Source organism: Oncorhynchus kisutch, linkage group LG27, assembly GCF_002021735.2.
Source record: "Oncorhynchus kisutch isolate 150728-3 linkage group LG27, Okis_V2, whole genome shotgun sequence".
In the NCBI taxonomy this organism is placed as follows: domain Eukaryota; kingdom Metazoa; phylum Chordata; class Actinopteri; order Salmoniformes; family Salmonidae; genus Oncorhynchus; species Oncorhynchus kisutch.
Window position 1 is genome coordinate 19,899,452 of NC_034200.2, and position 17,973 is coordinate 19,917,424.

Sequence of the window (17,973 nt, forward strand, 5' to 3'; positions counted from 1 at the left end):
TGAAAATAAAGGTTTATGTTCATACGGAAAGAGTGAAGGGCAATATAAAACTTACAGTAACATCCCCCTCAAGTTGGATCTTTCATGTCAGGTTCAATAAGTGCATTGGCTTGTAGTCATAGGGGGAGCTTACGTTATTTCACCTGTGACAAAGGGGGCCAGTTTCATGCAGCACGGCAGTGTGTTTGTTGTTTTCTTCATCATTACAGGCCTCTCTCAGGTTGTTAATGGGATGTTCACGTCTTGTCCCTACAGGTAGATCCAGAGTCCTGTGTTCATGACCATCTGCCCTCACTGTGCTCTGTGTCATTACAGAACCTGTGTGTGTGTGTGGAGACAATTTATACTCCCACCTATCACCTGCCCTTGTGTTACTTTGCACCCCGCCACCCAAGACACCTGTCCAAGGCACTGACAAACTACAACAAACAACAGGGGATAATGTGCTCTCCCTGTATACTATCTACCGTACCACCAGTCTTCTCATTATCAAACCCAGCTCAGTCTCCTACATAAATGCATGACGGAGAAACGAGTTATTCTATCACCCCCCTAACCATAACATTCACCTTTTTATCCTGTAACTCTGTTGGTGGGATGAAAGTAAGCCAGGTTATGGTTCTCAAATTCAGTGTTATTGATGAAGTGGTGCTAATTTAAATCTTGAATGAATGGAAGACCGTGAATGGATTTAAACTTAGAATGCCTAGTGACTCCAAATAGTGATGTGCTGTTTGTTTGCACCTCCCCAGAAAAGTCTGCTTTTCTGTCACGCTAAAGGCTGTTTACTCAGCAGTCAAACAAACAGAAAACTGTGTTGGTCAACTAAAAAGGGCAGCATTCCACATTGATCCCCCTGTGTTTGGGGCGGGTGGGCCTGGGGGGAATTTGGTGCATTGCGTCCAGTGTATGCTGGACCGCCAGGACAAGGCCTGTTGGCAAAGAGACCAGATACTAGAGAGAATGTCCTGTCATCAATCTCTTCTGCCACTGGCCCAGAGAAGGGTGTAGCGGGGGGAAGAAGGGGACTGGGTCAGATACTAGTTGTGTATGTGGATCCATACAACCAGTGGTAGGAGTGAATGGGAGAAAGCTTAATACAATTTCGAAGTCTTGAAGTTATTGACATAAATTATATGTATGCTGCGTATTCATAGGCTACATGCTTAGATATATTTATATAATACATTTTCAAGCTGATCTGATCCATAGGCTACCAATGGGCTAGGGGTTTTAATGGCATCAATGTGACTGGATAATTATACATAATCTTTCTATAGGAATAGGCTACTCATTATTAAAATTATTTAGACTAATGGATATGTTGGGGTTGGGCATCGATGCCTGACATGTAAATAGCAGTGGATGGATAGGCATGCGTTGTACGTGGCTACAAAATGGAATCAAATCAGGGTGGGTAACGAGAGTGGGGTTAGGGGTGTCCCATGTGGGCGGGGTATTTTCGCGTTGTTGGCCAATCACACATTTTTTTTTTCTTCAAGCAAAGACTACAGAAGTTGAGTGCGAGAAACTGCCGATTGACCAACAGCAAGTCCAGAGTAATTCCGTGCGACAATGGATACAATGCGCTCTTATTTAACATGTTGGGTCCTGTTTCTTGGAGCGGGAGTTCAGATATCCATCGGTAAGTGATTCGGTGCACGCCTTATATGGCTTTAGATACAGAATTGTGATTCTCAAGTTACATTTTCACACTTGTTTTTTTGTTTTCAAGAATAGTGTTTTCAAAGATGGCGCAGGTCAGGGGTATGCGAGCTGTCAGGAATGTTTATTGTTAAGCGTATGGCCAGACGAGAGGGGGAGCGAGAATAAAAAGTCACACGAAAATGGCCTCAGTTGCCTGTAGTTTAGGACTTAGGCGGTGCCATGGTCAGACATTTATGTCCCGTTGTGTTGAAGTGGTTCATAGCCTATGTTGTCGAGCAAAAGAGAGAAACTCGACAATTGATCTTTCGGTAGCCTACTTTGTCAATTTTTTGGCACGCGCGCGGTAAATTCATTTTTGTCCAGAATAATTGTTTATCGTGGCTTTCTTGTGTTTTGAGTCGGGGGACAAGCAAAGCTGTAAACGTGGCAGTTTAATATTTGCTACAATGTGATACAAGTGCTAGATAATTTATTATTATGGAATAGCGATAACTACAATTGTCGAATAGATAAAGTAGAAGACATTAGTCCGAAGACCACATCATGATCTAAAAGGTCGCTAAATTGCCGTTTGAAGCGCATTGATTAGTACTCACGTGTGTAGTGTAAATGAAAATACGCGGTTACATTGTTAATTACTGACAACCCAACGACACATTTACCAGATAAACATCGTATGGGCGTTTGATACAGACAATGGGAGCCGTAGTTAGCTATCAATTAAAACAATGTGTTGCTGATAACTGATAACAATGAATTATTAGGCTACTAAACATTCAACGCGCGTGCTGATGTATCCGTGAATGCTGGAGTCGCATGCAGCCGACGTTGACATTAACCCGCGAGTTGTCCTAGGCAACATAGTTTATAGTTTCGACAGCTTCTCTGTTGGAGCTCAGAGAGCAAAAATACATTGTAACACAGTATCATTATCGCCATGTCTTATTCGAAAAACGTACAGGGACGGATTTGCGTTTATAAAGGATGGATAGATGTAGCCTAGAGATGAGATGAGTCAAGGTCATAGTTAATGAAGCCACAACGTTTTTAATCCAATTCGAGATGCAGTTTAGATAAAAGGGTAAATCCCATTCAGGGAGCACGCTTCTTGACACAAAGCATCCCATCTGTACGGGGAACGGTGATGCGCTCCATGAGTCCACTCTGATAGGCAGAGCTGAAAGATGCTCATCCACACCCTCATACCTTCAATGTACAGAGCACAGCTTATTCTCCAGCACTAGCATCCCAGTGTAGGATCTCTTGGTATAGATGACTAGAGGAGAGGAAAGCAGAGATATGATCAGAAACATGATCAAGTTTTCTGCTATAATGTCTCATTTAATCTATGTATATCAGTGTACTGTGCAGAGATGTGGGTAGGTCTGTGAGTGATATTTTGGAAATGACATATAGGCTCTGTCATTTTTATAATGTCACTTACAAACCTATAGCCTACCATGGGGAATAAACCCTCAGAGCCATTCCACAATGTGTACAAACACCATTGTCACTTCAGAGTGATGGGGTTCTGTGAACCAATTGAAAATGTCACATCAAATCATACAGCCAATGTTTAGGTAATTTGTCAACCAATAATTCACGTAGTGACCTTTCGTAACCTTTCGGTTACTAGTCCAATGCTCTAACCACTAGGCTACCCTGCCGACCTGACCTGCAGAGAGCTGGGACCAAAGTAACAAAGCCTACCATCAGCAAGGGCATTGAAGATGAAACGTGGCTGGGTCTTTCAGCATGACAATGATCCCAAACACACCGCCCGGGCAACGAAGGAGTGGCTTCGTAAGAAGCATTTCAAGGTGGCCTAGCCAGTCTCCAGATCTCAACCCCATAGAAAATCTTTGGAGGGAGTTGAAAGTCTGTGTTGCCCAGCAACAGCCCCAAAGCATCACTGCTCTAGAGGAGATCTGCATGGAGGAATTGGCCAAAATACCAGCAACAGTGTGTGAAAACCTTGTGAAGACTTACAGAAAACGTTTGACCTCTGTCATTGCCAACAAAGGGTATAAAACAAAGTATTGAGAAACTTTTGTTATTGACCAAATACTTATTTTCCACCATAATTTGCAAATAAATTCATAAAAAATCCTACAATGTGATTTTCTGGGGTTTTTTTCTTCTAATTGTGTCTGTCATAGTTGAAGTATACCTATGATGAAAATTACAGGCCTCTCTCATCTTTTTAAGTGGGAGAACTTGCACAATTGGTGGCTGACTAAATACTTTTTTGCCCCACTGTACATTCAAACGTTTGGTCACTTAGAAATGTCCTTGTTGTTGTCCACTTAACATCCAATTGATCAGAAATACAGTGTATACATTGTTAATGTTGTAAATGACTATTGTAGCTGGAAACGGCTGATTTCTTTATGGAATATCTACAGTTGAAGTCGGAAGTTTACATATACTTAGGTTGGAGTCAAAAAAATTGTTTTGTCAACCACTCCACAAATTTCTTGTTAATTGTTAACAAACTAGTCGTTTAGGATATCTACTTTGCATGACACAAGTAATTTTTTCAACAGTTGTTTACAGAATTTTTTAAATAATTCACTGTATCACAATTCCAGTGGGTCAGAAGTTTACATGCACTAAGTTGACTATGCCTTTAAATGGCTTGGAAAATTCCAGAAAAATGATGTCATGTCTTTAGAAACTTCTGATAGGCTAATTGACATCATTTGAGTCAATTGGAGGTTTACCTGTGGATATACTTCAAGGCCTACCTTCAAACTCAGTGCCTCTTTGCTTGACATCATGGGAAAATCAAAAGAAATCAGCCAAGACTTAAGAAAAATTGTAGACCTCCACAAGTCTGGTTCATCCTTGGGAGCCATTTCCAAACACCTGAAGGCACCACGTCCATCTGTACAAACAATAGTACGCAAGAATAAACACCATGGGGCCACGCAGCCGTCATTCCGCTCAGGAAGGAGACCCGTTCTGTCTCCTAGAGATGAACACCATCCCAACCGTGAAGCATGGGGGGTGGCAGCATCATGTTGTGGGGGTGCTTTGCTGCAGGAGGGACTGGTGCACTTCACAAAATAGATACCATCATGAGGTAGGAAAATTGTGTGGATATATTGAAGCAACATCTCAAGACATCAGTCAGGAAGTTAAAGCTTGGTCGCAAATGGGTCTTCCAAATGGACCATGACCCTAAGCATACTTCCATTGTTGTGGAAAATGGCTTAAGAACAACAAAGTCAAGATATTGGAGTGGCCATCACAAAGCCCTGACCTCAATCATATAGATATTTGTGGGCAGAACTGAAAAAGCGTGTGCGAGCAAGAAGGCCAACAAACCTGACTCCGTTACACCAGCTCTGTCAAGAGGAATGAGCCAAAATTCACCCAACTTATTGTGGGAAGCTTGTGGAAGGCTACCCAAAACATTTGACCCAAGTTAAACAATTTAAAGGCAATGCTGCCAAACACTAATTGAGTGTATGTAAACTTCTGACCCACTGGGAATGTGATGAAAGAAATACAAATCTGAAATAAATCATTCTCTCTATTCTGACATTTCACATTCTTAAAATAAATTGGTGATCCGAACTGACCTAAAACAGGGAATTTTTACTGAGATTAAATGTCAGGAATTGTGGAAAAACAGAGTTTAAATGTATTTGGCTAAGGTGTATGTAAACTTCCGACCTCAACTGTACATGGGCGAGGCCCATTATCAGCAACCATCACTCCTATGTTCCAGTGGCACATTGTTAGCTAATCCAAGTTTAGAATTTTCAAAGGCTTATTGATCATTAGAAAACCCTTTTGCAATTATGTTAGCACAACTGAAGACTTGTTGTCCTGATTTTAAAGAAGCAATGAAACTGTCCTTCAGACTAGTTTAGTATCTGGAGCATCAGCATGTATGGGTTTGATTACAGGCTCAAAATGCCAGAAGCAAGGAACTTTTCTAATGAACTCGTGAGTCTATTCTTGTTCTGAGAAATTAAGACTATTCCATGCAAGAAATTGCCAAGAAACCGAAGATCTCGTACAACGCTGTGTACTACTACCTTCACAGAACAGCGCAAACTGGTTCTAACCAGAATAGAAAGAGTGGAAGGCCCCGGTGCACAACTGAGCAAGCGGACAAGTACATTAGTGTCTAGTTTGAGAAACAGATGCCTCACAAGTCCTCACCTGGCAGCTTCATTAAATAGTACCTGCAAAACACCAGTCTCAACGTCAACAGTGAAGAGGCAACTCTGGGATGCTGTACTTCTAGGCCGACTTCCTCTGTCCAGTGTCTGTGTGCTGTTGCCCATCTTAATCTTTTTATTGGCAAATGTGAGAAGGCCTTTTCTTTGCAACTCTGCTTAGAAGGCCAGCATCCCGGAGTCGCCTCTTCACTGTTGACGTTGAGACTGGTGTTTTGCGGGTACTATTTAATGAAGCTGCCAGTTGAGGACTTGTGAGGCGTCTGTTTCTCAAACTAGACACTAATGTACTTGTCCGCTTGCTCAGTTGTGCACCGGGGCCTTCCACTCCTATTCTGGTTCTAGACAGTTTGCGCTGTTCTGTGAAGGGAGTAGTCCACAGCGTTGTATGAGATCTTCAGTTTCTTAGCAATTTCTCACATGGAATAGCCTTCTTTTAATAATAATAATGGACTGAGTTTCAGAAGAAAGTTCTGTTTCTGGCCATTTTGAGCCTGTAATCAATCCAAAACATGCTGATGCTCCAGGTACTCAACTAATCTAAAGAAGGCCAGTTGTATTGCTTCTTTAAATCAGAAACTGATTTCATCTGTGCTAATGTAATTGCAAAAGGGTTTTCTAATCATCATTTAGCCTTTCTAAAATGGATTAGCTAACACAATGTGCCATTGTAACACCGGAGTGATGGTTGTTGATAATGGGCCTCTGTACGCAATGTAGATATTCCATTAAAAAGAATCAGTCGTTTCCAGCTACAATAGTCATTTACAACATTAACAATGTTTACACTATTTCTTATCAATATGATGTTATTTTAATGGACAAAGAAATGTGCTTTTCTTTCAGAAACAAGGACATTTTAAGTGACCCCAAACTTTTGAAAGGTTGTGTGTGTACATATATTATATATCATAACATCAGCCTCAAGGACACATATTGGCCTCAAAGGCTTTGTTAGCCATCCAAAACATGGAATATGTCAGCCACACCGCATTTACCATCCTCTTGTGAATTGTATAGGCTGCCGTATCCTTGGCACTTTGGTAACGAAATAAACTTAAGAAAATACCACTGCATCATATGTGTGAGTGCTGCTTTACATAAATTATTTAAGTGTTCAATGTCCTCGGTGACAGGAAATTGGTAAAGCCAAACCATAGGCTAGCTGGAGATTCTATTTCCTATATGAGTGGGTGAAGCTTTGATTCAATGCAGGCACTAGGCAAATACAGACCACATAAAAAGCCTATCCCACTATCTCAAATCAAATGTATTTATATAGCCCTTCGTACATCAGCTGATATCTCAAAGTGCTGTTCAGAAACCCAGCCTAAAACCCCAAACAGCAAGCAATGCAGGTGTAGAAGCACGGTGGCTAGGAAAAACTCCCTAGAAAGGCCAAAACCTAGGAAGAAACCTAGAGAGGAACAAGGCTATGTGGGGTGGCCAGTCCTCTTCTGGCTGTGCCGGGTGGAGATTATGACAGAACATGGCCAAGATGTTCAAATGTTCATAAATGACCAGCATGGTCGAATAATAATAATAAGGCAGAACAGTTGAAACTGGAGCAGCAGCACGATCAGGTGGACTGGGGACAGCAAGGAGTTCATGTCAGGTAGTCCTGGGGCATGGTCCTAGGGCTCAGGTCCTCCGAGAGAGAGAAAGAAAGAGAGAAGGAGAGAATTAGAGAACGCACACTTAGATTCACACAGGACACCGAATAGGACAGGAGAAGTACTCCAGATATAACAAACTGACCCTAGCCCCCCGACACAAACTACTGCAGCATAAATACTGGAGGCTGAGACAGGAGGGGTCAGGAGACACTGTGGACCCATCCGAGGACACCCCCGGACAGGGCCAAACAGGAAGGATATAACCCCACCCACTTTGCCAAAGCACAGCCCCCACACCACTAAAGGGATATCTTCAACCACCAACTTACCATCCTGAGACAAGGCTGAGTATAGCCCACAAAGATCTCCGCCATGGCACAACCCAAGGGGGGGGCGCCAACCCAGACAGGATGACCACATCAGTGAATCAACCCACTCAGGTGACGCACCCCTTCCAGGGACGGCATGAGAGAGCCCCAGTAAGCCAGTGACTCAGCCCCTGTAATAGGGTTAGAGGCAGAGAATCCCAGTGGAAAAAGGGAAACTGGCCAGGCAGAGACAGCAAGGGCGGTTCGTTGCTCCAGAGCCTTTCCGTTCACCTTCCCACTCCTGGGCCAGACTACACTCAATCATATGACCCACTGAAGAGATGAGTCTTCAGTAAAGACTTAAAGGTTGAGACCGAGTTTGCGTCTCTGACATGGGTAGGTACACCGTTCCATAAAAATGGAGCTCTATAGGAGAAAGCCCTGCCTCCAGCTGTTTGCTTAGAAATTCTAGGGACAATTAGGAGGCCTGCGTCTTGTGACCGTAGCGTACGTGTAGGTATGTACGGCAGGACCAAATCAGAGAGATGGGTAGGAGCAAGCCCATGTAATGCTTTGTAGGTTAGCAGTAATACCTTGAAATCAGCCCTTGCCTTGACAGGAAGCCAGTGTAGGGAGGCTAGCACTGGAGTAATATGATTCTTTTTTTTGTTCTTGTCAGGATTCTAGCAGCCGTATTTAGCACTAACTGAAGTTTATTTAGTGTTTTATCCGGGTAGCCGGAAAGTAGAGCATTGCAGTAGTCTAACCTAGAAGTGACAAAAGCATGGATTAATTTTTCTGCATCATTTTTGGATAAAGTTTCTGATTTTTGCAATGTTACGTAGATGGGGGAAAAAAGCTGTCCTTGAAATGGTCTTGATATGTTCTTCAAAAGAGAGATCAGGGTCCAGAGTAACGCCGAGGTCCTTCACAGTTTTATTTGAGACGACTGTACAACCATTAAGATTAATTGTCAGATTCAACAGAATAACTCTTTGTTTCTTGGGACCTAGAACAAGCATCTCTGTTTTGTCAGAGTTTAAAAGTATAAAGTTTGCAGCCATCCACTTATGTCTGAAACACATGCTTCTAGCGAGGGCAATTTTGGGGCTTCACCATGTTTCATTGAAATGTACAGCTGTGTGTCATCCGCATAGCAGTGAAAGTTAACATTATGTTTTCGAATGACATCCCCAAGAGGTAAAATATGTAGTGAAAACAATAGTGGTCCTTAAACAGAACCTTGAGGGACACCGAAATTTACAGTTGATTTGTCAGAGGACAAACCATTCAGAGACAAACGGATATCTTTCCGACAGATAAGATCTAAACCAGGCCAGAACTCCGTGTAGACCAATTTGTGTTTCCAATCTCTCCAAAAGAATGTGGTGACCGATGGTATCAAAAGCAGCACTAAGGTCTAGGAGCACAAGGACAGATGCAGAGCCTTGGTCTGATGCCATTAAAAGGTCATTTACCACCTTCACAAGTGCAGTCTCAGTGCTATGATGGGGTCTAAAACTAGACTGAAGCATTTCGTATACATTGTTTGTCTTCAGGAAGGCAGTGAGTTGCTGCGCAACTGCCTTTTCTAAAAATTTTGAGAGGAATGGAAGATTCGATATATGCCGATTTTATTTTTTTATTTTTTTTTATTAAAAAAAAAAAATTTCTGGGTCAAGGTTTTGGCTTTTTCAAGAGAGGCTTTATTACTGCCACTTTTAGTGAGTTTGGTACACATCCGGTGGATAGAGAGCCGTTCATTATGTTCAACATAGGAGGGCCAAGCACAGGAAGCAGCTCTTTCAGTAGTTTAGTTGGAATAGGGTCCAGTATGCAGCTTGAAGGTTTAGAGGCCATGATTATTTTCATCATTGTGTCAAGAGATATAGGACTAAAACACTTGAGCGCGTCTCTCTTGATCGTAGGTCCTGGCAGAGTTGTGCAGACTCAGGACAACTGAGCTTTGAAGGAATACGCAGATGTAAAGAGGAGTCTGTAATTTGCTTTCTAATAATCATGATCTTTTCCTCAAAGAAGTTCATTAATTTATCACTGCTGAAGTGAAAGCCATCCTCTCTTGGGGAATGCTGCTTTTTAGTTAGCTTTGCGACAGTATCAAAAAGGAATTTCGGATTGTTCTTATTTTCCTCAATTAAGTTAGAAAAATAGGATGATCGAGCAGCAGTAAGGGCTCTTCGGTACTGCACGGTACTGCACGGTACTGTCTTTCCAAGCTAGTCGGAAGACTTCCAGTTTGGTGTGGCGCCATTTCCGTTCCAATTTTCTGGAAGCTTGCTTCAGAGCTCTGGTATTTTCTGTGTACCAGGGAGCTAGTTTCTTATGAGAAATGTTTTTAGGGGTGCAACTGCATCTAGGGTATTGCGCAAGGTTAAATTGAGTTCCTCAGTTAGGTGGTTAACTGATTTTTGTCCTCTGGCGTCCTTGGGTAGACAGGGGGAATCTGGAAGGACATCAAGGAATCTTTGTGTTGTCTGTGAATTTATAGCACGACTTTTGATGTTCCTTGGTTGGGGTCTGAGCAGATTATTTGTTGCGATTGCAAACGTAATAAAATGGTGGTCCGATAGTCCAGGATTATGAGGAAAAACATTAAGATCCACAACATTTATTCCATGGGACAAAACTAGGTCCAGAGTATGACTGTGACAGTTAGTGGGTCCAGAGACATGTTGGACAAAACCCATTGAGTCGATGATGGCTCCGAAAGCCTTTTGGAGTGGGTCTGTGGACTTTTCCATGTGAATATTAAAGTCACCAAAGATTAGAATATTATCTGCTATGACTACAAGGTCCGATAGGAATTCAGGGAACTCAATGAGGAACGCTGTATATGGCCCAGGAGGCCTGTAAACAGTAGCTATAAAAAGTGATTGAGTAGGCTGCATAGATTTCATGACTAGAAACTCAAAAGACGAAAACGTCTTTTTTTTTGTAAATTGAAATTTGCTACCGTAAATGTTAGCAACACTTCCGCCTTTGCGGGATGCACAGGGGATATGGTCACTAGTGTAGCCAGGAGTTGAAGCCTCATTTAACACAGTAAATTCATCAGGCTTAAGCCATGTTTCAGTCAGGCCAATCACATCAAGATTATGATCAGTGATTAGTTCATTGATTATAATTGCCTTTGAAATAAGGGATCTAACATTAAGTAGCCCTATTTTGAGATGTGAGGTATCATGATCTCTTTCAATAATGACAGGAATGGAGGAGGTCTTTAACCTAGTGAGATTGCTAAGGCGAACACCGCCATGTTTAGTTTTGCCGAACCTAGGTCGAGGCACAGACACGGTCTCAATGGGGATAGCTGAGCTGACTACACTGACTGTGCTAGTGGCAGACCCCGCTATGCTGGCAGGCTGGCTAACAGCCTGCTGCCTGGCCTGCACCCTATTTCATTGTGGAGCTAGAGGAGTTAGAGCCCTGTCTATGTTGGTAGATAAGATGAGAGCACCCCATCACTCCTCAGCAGGTCAGGCTTGGTCCTGTTTGTGGGTGAGTCCCAGAAAGAGGGCCAATTATCTACAAATTCTATCTTTTGGGAGGGGCAGAAAACAGTTTTCAACCAACGATTGAGTTGTGAGAGACTGCTGTAGAGCTCATCACTCCCCCTAACTGGGAGGGGGCCAGAGACAATTACTCGATGCTGACGCATCTTTCTAGCTGATTTACACGCTGAAGCTATGTTGCGCTTGGTGATCTCTGACTGTTTCATCCTAACGTCGTTGGTCCCGACGTGGATAACAATATCTCTATACTCTCTACACTCGCCAGTTTTTAGCCCTGCCCCCTGGTAAACAGTGTATGATCGCTGGATGATTCGTTTTAAGTCTAATACTGCAGGTAATGGAGTCACCAATGACTAGAGTTTTCAATTTGTCAGAACTAATGGTGGGAAGCTTCGGCGTCTCAGACCCCGTAACGGGAGGAGTAGAGACAAAAGAAGGCTCGGCCTCTGACGCCGACTCGCTGCTTAATGGGGAAAACCGGTTGAAAGTTTCTGTCGGCTGAATGAGCGACACCGGTTGAGCATTCCTACAGCATTTCCTTCCAGAAACCGTGAGAAAGTTGTCCGGCTGCGGGGACTGTGCCAGGGGATTTGTACTACTATCTGTACTTACTGGTGGCACAGATGCTGTTTCATCCTTTCCTACACTGAAATTACCCTTGCCTAATGATTGCGTCTGAAGCTGGGCTTTGCAGCACAGCTATCCTCGCCGTAAGGAGATCGTTCTCCTGTATATTATGAGTACAGCGACTGCAATTAGAAGGCATCATGTTAATGTTACTACTTAGCTTCGGTTGTTGGATGTCCTGACGAACCATGTCCAGATAAAGCGTCCGGAGTGAAAAAGTTGAGGGGAAAAAAACAAAATATAAATGGTAATTAAAAAGTAAAAAACGTAAAGTGGTCAGGTAGCAAAATAGGTTGGCAACAAAACGCACAGCAACACGTAAACAAGTCTGCAAGTTGGCTTGCCTCTGAAGCTGAGCACGGTTGGCCCCAAGATGGGTGACCAGATACTGCTGGAAGTGGTGTTGGAGGGCCAGTCGGAGGCTCTCTTTCCTCTGGTCTGAAACTAGTGATTGGGGACATTTCCTGGTATAGTGTGCCGTCTTTTCGGATGGGACGTTAAATGGGTGTCCTGATTCTGTGCTTAATAAAGATCCCATGGCACTTATCATAAGAGTAGGGGTGTTAACCTCAGTGTCCTGGCTGAATTCCCAAGCCGGCCCTCATACCGTCATGGCCACCTAATCATCCACAGATTACCATTTGGCTCATTCATTCCCCCTCCTCTCCCCTGTAACTATTCCCCAGGTCGTTGCTGTAAATGAAAATGTGTTCTGTCAATTTAGCTGGTAAAATAAGTGTGTGTGTGTGTGTGTGTATAGATATATATGAGATGGTACCAGTCAAAAGTTTGGACACCTACTCATTCAAGGGTTTTTCTTTATTTGTACTATTTTCTACATTGTAGTATAATAGTGAAGACATCACAACTATGAAATAACACATGGAATCATGTAGTAACCAAAAAGCTGTTAAACAAATCAAAATATAGTTTATATTTTAGATTCTTCAAATTAGCCAACCTTTGCCTTGATGACAGCTTTGCACACTCTTAGCATTCTCTCAACCAGCTTCAAGAGGTAGTCACCTAGCATGCTTTTCCAACAGTCTTGGAGTTCCCACATGCTGAGAGCTCTTGTTGGTTTCTTTTCCTTCACTCTGCGGTCCAACTCATCCCAAACCATCTCAATTGGGTTGAGGTCAGGTGATTGTGGTGGCCAGGTCATCTGATGCAGCACTCCATTACTCGCCTTCCTGGTCAAATAGCCCTTACACAGCCTGAAGGTGTGTTTTGGGTCATTGTTCTGTTGAAAAACAAATGATAGTTCCACTAAGCGCAAACCAGATGGGATGGCGTTTCACTGCAGAATACTGTGGTAGCCATGCTGGTTAAGTGTGCCTTGAATTCTAAATAAATCACTGACCGTGTCACCAGCAAAGCACCACCACATCATCACACCTCCTTTTCCATGCTTAACGGTGGGACCCACACATGCGGAGATCATGCGTTCAACTACTCTGCATCTCAAAGACAGGGCAGATGGAACCAAAAATATCAAATTGGTCGTAAGACCATTTCCACCGGTCTAATGTCCATTGTTCGTATTTCTTGGCCTAAGCAAGTATGTTCTTCGTATTGGTGTCCTTTAGTAGTAGTTTATTTTCAGCAATTTAGCCATGAAGGCCTGATTCACGCAGTCTCCTCTGAACAGTTGATGTTGAGATGTCTTACTTGAGCTCTGAAGCATTTATTTGGGCTGCAATCTGAGGTGCAGTTAACGCTAATGAACTTCTCCTCTGCAGCAGCAGTAACCCTGGGTCTTCCTTTCCTGTGGCAGTCCTCATGAGAACCAGTTTCATCATAGCGCTTGATGGTTTTTGAGACTGCATTTGAAGAAACTTTCAAAGTTCTTGAAATTTTCCGTATTGACGGACCTTTGTCTTAACTTCATAAGGTATAGGGGATACTTGCGTCTCACTTGGCCAAAGCCAGGGAAAATGCAAATAAAAATGATCTAAAAATCAAACTTTCATTAAATCACACATGTATGATACTAAATTAAAGCTACACTCGTTGTGAATCTAGCCAACGTGTGAACATTAAAAAGGCTTTTCGGCGAAAGCATAAGAAGCTATTATCTGATGATAGCACAACAGTAAACAAAGAGTAGCATATTTCAACCCTGCAGGTGCTACACAAAACGCAGAAATAAAATATAAAACATGCCTTACCTTTGAAGAGCTTCTTTTGTTGGCACTCCAATATGTCCCATAAACATCACAATTGGTCCAAAATGTCCATTTTATTTGGCGTGTTTGATCCAGAAAAAAACAGCTTCCAATTTGCGCAACATCACTACAAAATATCTCAAAAGTTGCCTGTACATTTTGCCAAAACATTTCAAACTACCGTTGCAATACAACTTTTTAAACGTTAATCGATCAAATTGAATATCTTATATTCTTAGCATGAGTAGCAGGAAGTTGAAATTGGGCACGCTATTTATCCAAAAGTGAAAATGCTGCCCCCTATACCTTAAGAAGTTAACTTCTTGACTCACCCATCCCATTAGCGGGATCATTTTCATCAACATCTGCTGAATTGCAGCACGCCAAATTCAAATAAAATTACTAAAAATATTTAATTTTCAGGAATTCACAAGTGCAATATAGCAAAACACAGCGTAGCTTGTTGTTAATCCACCTGGTGTGTCAGATTTCAATAAAGCTTTTCGGCGAAAGCATACCAAGCGTTTTATGTAAGAACATCTCTCTCAGTAAACAAAATATTACAAACAGCTAGCAGCCAAGTAGATTGGTCACGAAAGTTAGAAAAGCAATAAATTAAATCGCTTACCTTTGATCTTCGGATGTTTGTACTCACGACTCCCAGTTACACAAATGTTCCTTTTGTTCCATAAATATTATTTTATATCCAAAATACCTCCATTTGTTTGGCGCATTATGTCAAATCCACAGGCTCAAGCGGTCATGTAAAGCGTTTTTTATAATCACTCCTCACGCTGTTTTTACAATATATAATCGATAATATGTCAACCGGAATGTAGCTTCTTCCATAGGAGCGAAAGAGAAAATGGCTGTTGCGCATGAAACTCTCCTGGCACCCTGCCATCCACTGACGCAATGGGTTCTTTCTCACTCATTTTTCAAAATAAAAGCCTGAAACTATGTCTAAAGACTGTTCACAACTAGAGGAAGCCATAGGAAAATGAATCTGGTTTATACCTCTTTAAATGGAGGCAAGGCATCCAATGGAACAGAGAGCTTTCAGGAAAAACAGCACTTCCTTGTTGGATTTTGCCTGCAATATCACTTCTGTTATACTCCCAGACAATACTTTGACAGTTTTGGAAACTTAAGAGTTTCTTTCTATCCTAATCTGACAATTATATGCATATTTAGTTTCTGGGCCTGAGAAATAGGCAAATTGGTATGTTTTTTTTGTTGTTGCCAAAAATGAAAATACTGCCCCCTACACTCAACAAGTTTTAAAGTAATGGACTGTAATTTCTCTTTGCTTATTTAAGCTATTCTTGTAATATAATAATATGGACTTGGTCTTTTACCAAATAGAGCTACCACCCCTACCTTGTCACAACACAACTGATTGGCTCAAATGCATTCAGAAAGAAGTTCCAGAAATGTTACTTTTATCAAGGAACACCTGTTAATTGAAATGTTTAACCATTTTTTGGGGTTACTACATGATTCCATATGGGTTATTTCCTAGTTTTGAGGTCATCACTATTATTCTAAAGAAAAACCCTGGAATGACTAGGTGTCAACTTGACTGGTACTGTATAAATATATACACTGCTCAAAAAAATAAAGGGAACACTTAAACAACACAATGTAACTCTAAGTCAATTACACTTCTGTGAAGTCAAACTGTCCACTTAGGAAGCAACACTGATTGACAATAAATTGCACATGCTGTTGTGCAAATGGAATAGACAACAGGTGGAAATTATAGGCAATTAGCAAGACACCTGGTTCTGCAGGTGGTGACCACAGACCACTTCTCAGTTCCTATGCTTCCTGGCTGATGTTTTGGTCACTTTTGAATGCTGGCGGTGCTTTCACTCTAGTGGTAGCATGAGACGGAGTCTACAACCCACACAAGTGGCTCAAGTAGTGCAGCTCATCCAGGATGGCACATCAATGCGAGCTGTGGCAAGAAGATTTGCTGTGTCTGTCAGCGTAGTGTCTAGAGCATGGAGGCGCTACCAGGAGACAGGCCAGTACATCAGGAGACGTGGAGGAGGCCGTAGGTGGGCAACAACCCAGCAGCAGGACTGCTACCTCCTACCTTTGTGCAAGGAGGAGCAGGAGGAGCCCTCCAAAATGACCTCCAGCAGGCCACAAATGTGCATGTCTGCTCAAACGGTCAGAAACAGACTCCATGAGGGTGGTATGAGGGCCCGACGTCCACAGGTGGGGGTTGTGCTTACAGCCCAACACCGTGCAGGACGTTTGGCATTTGTCAGAGAACACCAAGATTGGCAAATTCACCACTGGCGCACTGTGCTCTTCACAGATGAAAGCAGGTTCACACTGAGCACATGTGACAGAGTCTGGAGACGCCGTGGAGAACGTCCTGCTGCCTGCAACATCCTCCAGCATGACCGGTTTGGCGGTGGGTCAGTCATGGTGTGGGGTGGCATTTCTTTGGGGGGCCGCACAGCCCTCCATGTGCTCGCCAGAGGTAGCCTGACTGCCATTAGGTACCAAGATGAGATCCTCAGACTCCTTGTGAGACCATTGAGCATATCTGGGACATCATGTCTTGCTCCATCCACCAACGTCACGTTGCACCACAGTCCAGGAGTTGGCGGATGCTTTAGTCCAGGTCTGGGAGAAGATCCCTCAGGAGACCATCCGCCACCTCATCAGGAGCATGCCCAGGCGTTGTAGGGAGGTCATACAGGCACGTGGAGGCCACACACAATACTGAGCCTCATTTTGACTTGTTTTAAGGACATTACATCAACGTTGGATCAGCCTGTCGTGTGGTTTTCCACTTTAATTTTGAGTGTGACTCCAAATCCAGACCTCCATGGGTTGATACATTTGATTTCCATTGATAATTTTTGTGTGATTTTGTTGTCAGCACATTCAACTATGTAAAGAAAAAAGTATTTAATAAGAATATTTCATTCATTCAGATCTAGGATGTGTTATTTTAGTGTTCCCTTTATTTTTTTTGAGCAGTGTATTTTAAATTTCACTGTCTATAAATATTCAAAAAGAGTGAAGGACAGGTTAGTTTGACACTGATACTGTTTTTCAGGCGCTGTGCTCTAGTTTCTCTCTGTTCAATGGCTTTGGTCTCTTGAGGAAAAAAACATGATGTCATAGTATTGCATATTCAGGTTTTATTCTCTGTGTAGAACTACCTTGAGCACAGTAATGGGGTAATAATTAGGCTAATAGTAATAAGGGTGGCAGGTCGTATAGTGGTTAAGAGCATTGGGCCAGTAACTAAAGGTCGCTGGTTCGACTCTGAGCCGACAAGGTGGAAAAATGTGCCTTTCTGCCCATGAGCACGGCAGCCAACCCCCAACAACCACTGCCCCCTGGGCGCTGATGATTTACAAAGATTTGAGTGTGCAGGCAGACTAACTGGTACTTCTTAAATGACACCCTATTCCCTATAGCCCTCCAATTTTAAATCTGGACCTTGAAGCCAGTTCCACTGCTTCCCCCCTCGCCCCCACCCCCACATTTTTCACCTCTAATTAGGGACTGATTTTGCACCAGGTGGGTGCAATTCATTATCAGGTAGAACAGAAACCTTAAGAGGCCTGGACTACTCCTGGTTAAGTATTGAAAACCCCTGCCCTATAGTGCACTACTTTGACCATCGACTTATGGGTCCTGATCGAAAGTATTCACCATATACGCAAAAAGGTTCCATTTGGGACGCAAACATAGTTTGTCAGCTGGATACATATTTCATCATTATTCATAACAGTGTTGCTTGTGAATCGAGACAGTCTGTGCGCTACCAACAACTATCGTGAACTAACTCACTTTTTTTACATCGTACAATTTACCTTATTTTACAT

General features: G+C 42.6%; 1 protein-coding gene across 1 annotated transcript in view; it reads left to right on the forward strand.

Annotated features, from left to right (window-relative positions):
* The first annotated feature begins 1,454 nt into the window (after positions 1-1,454).
* LOC109872321 (TGF-beta receptor type-1) overlaps positions 1,455-17,973 on the forward strand; it is a 94,144-nt gene continuing 77,625 nt past the window's right edge. The window contains exon 1 of the mRNA XM_020463518.2: positions 1,455-1,645. Within this exon, the coding sequence (XP_020319107.1) occupies positions 1,576-1,645 (70 nt within the window). The 5' untranslated portion in view covers positions 1,455-1,575. The remainder of the gene's footprint in view (positions 1,646-17,973) is intronic.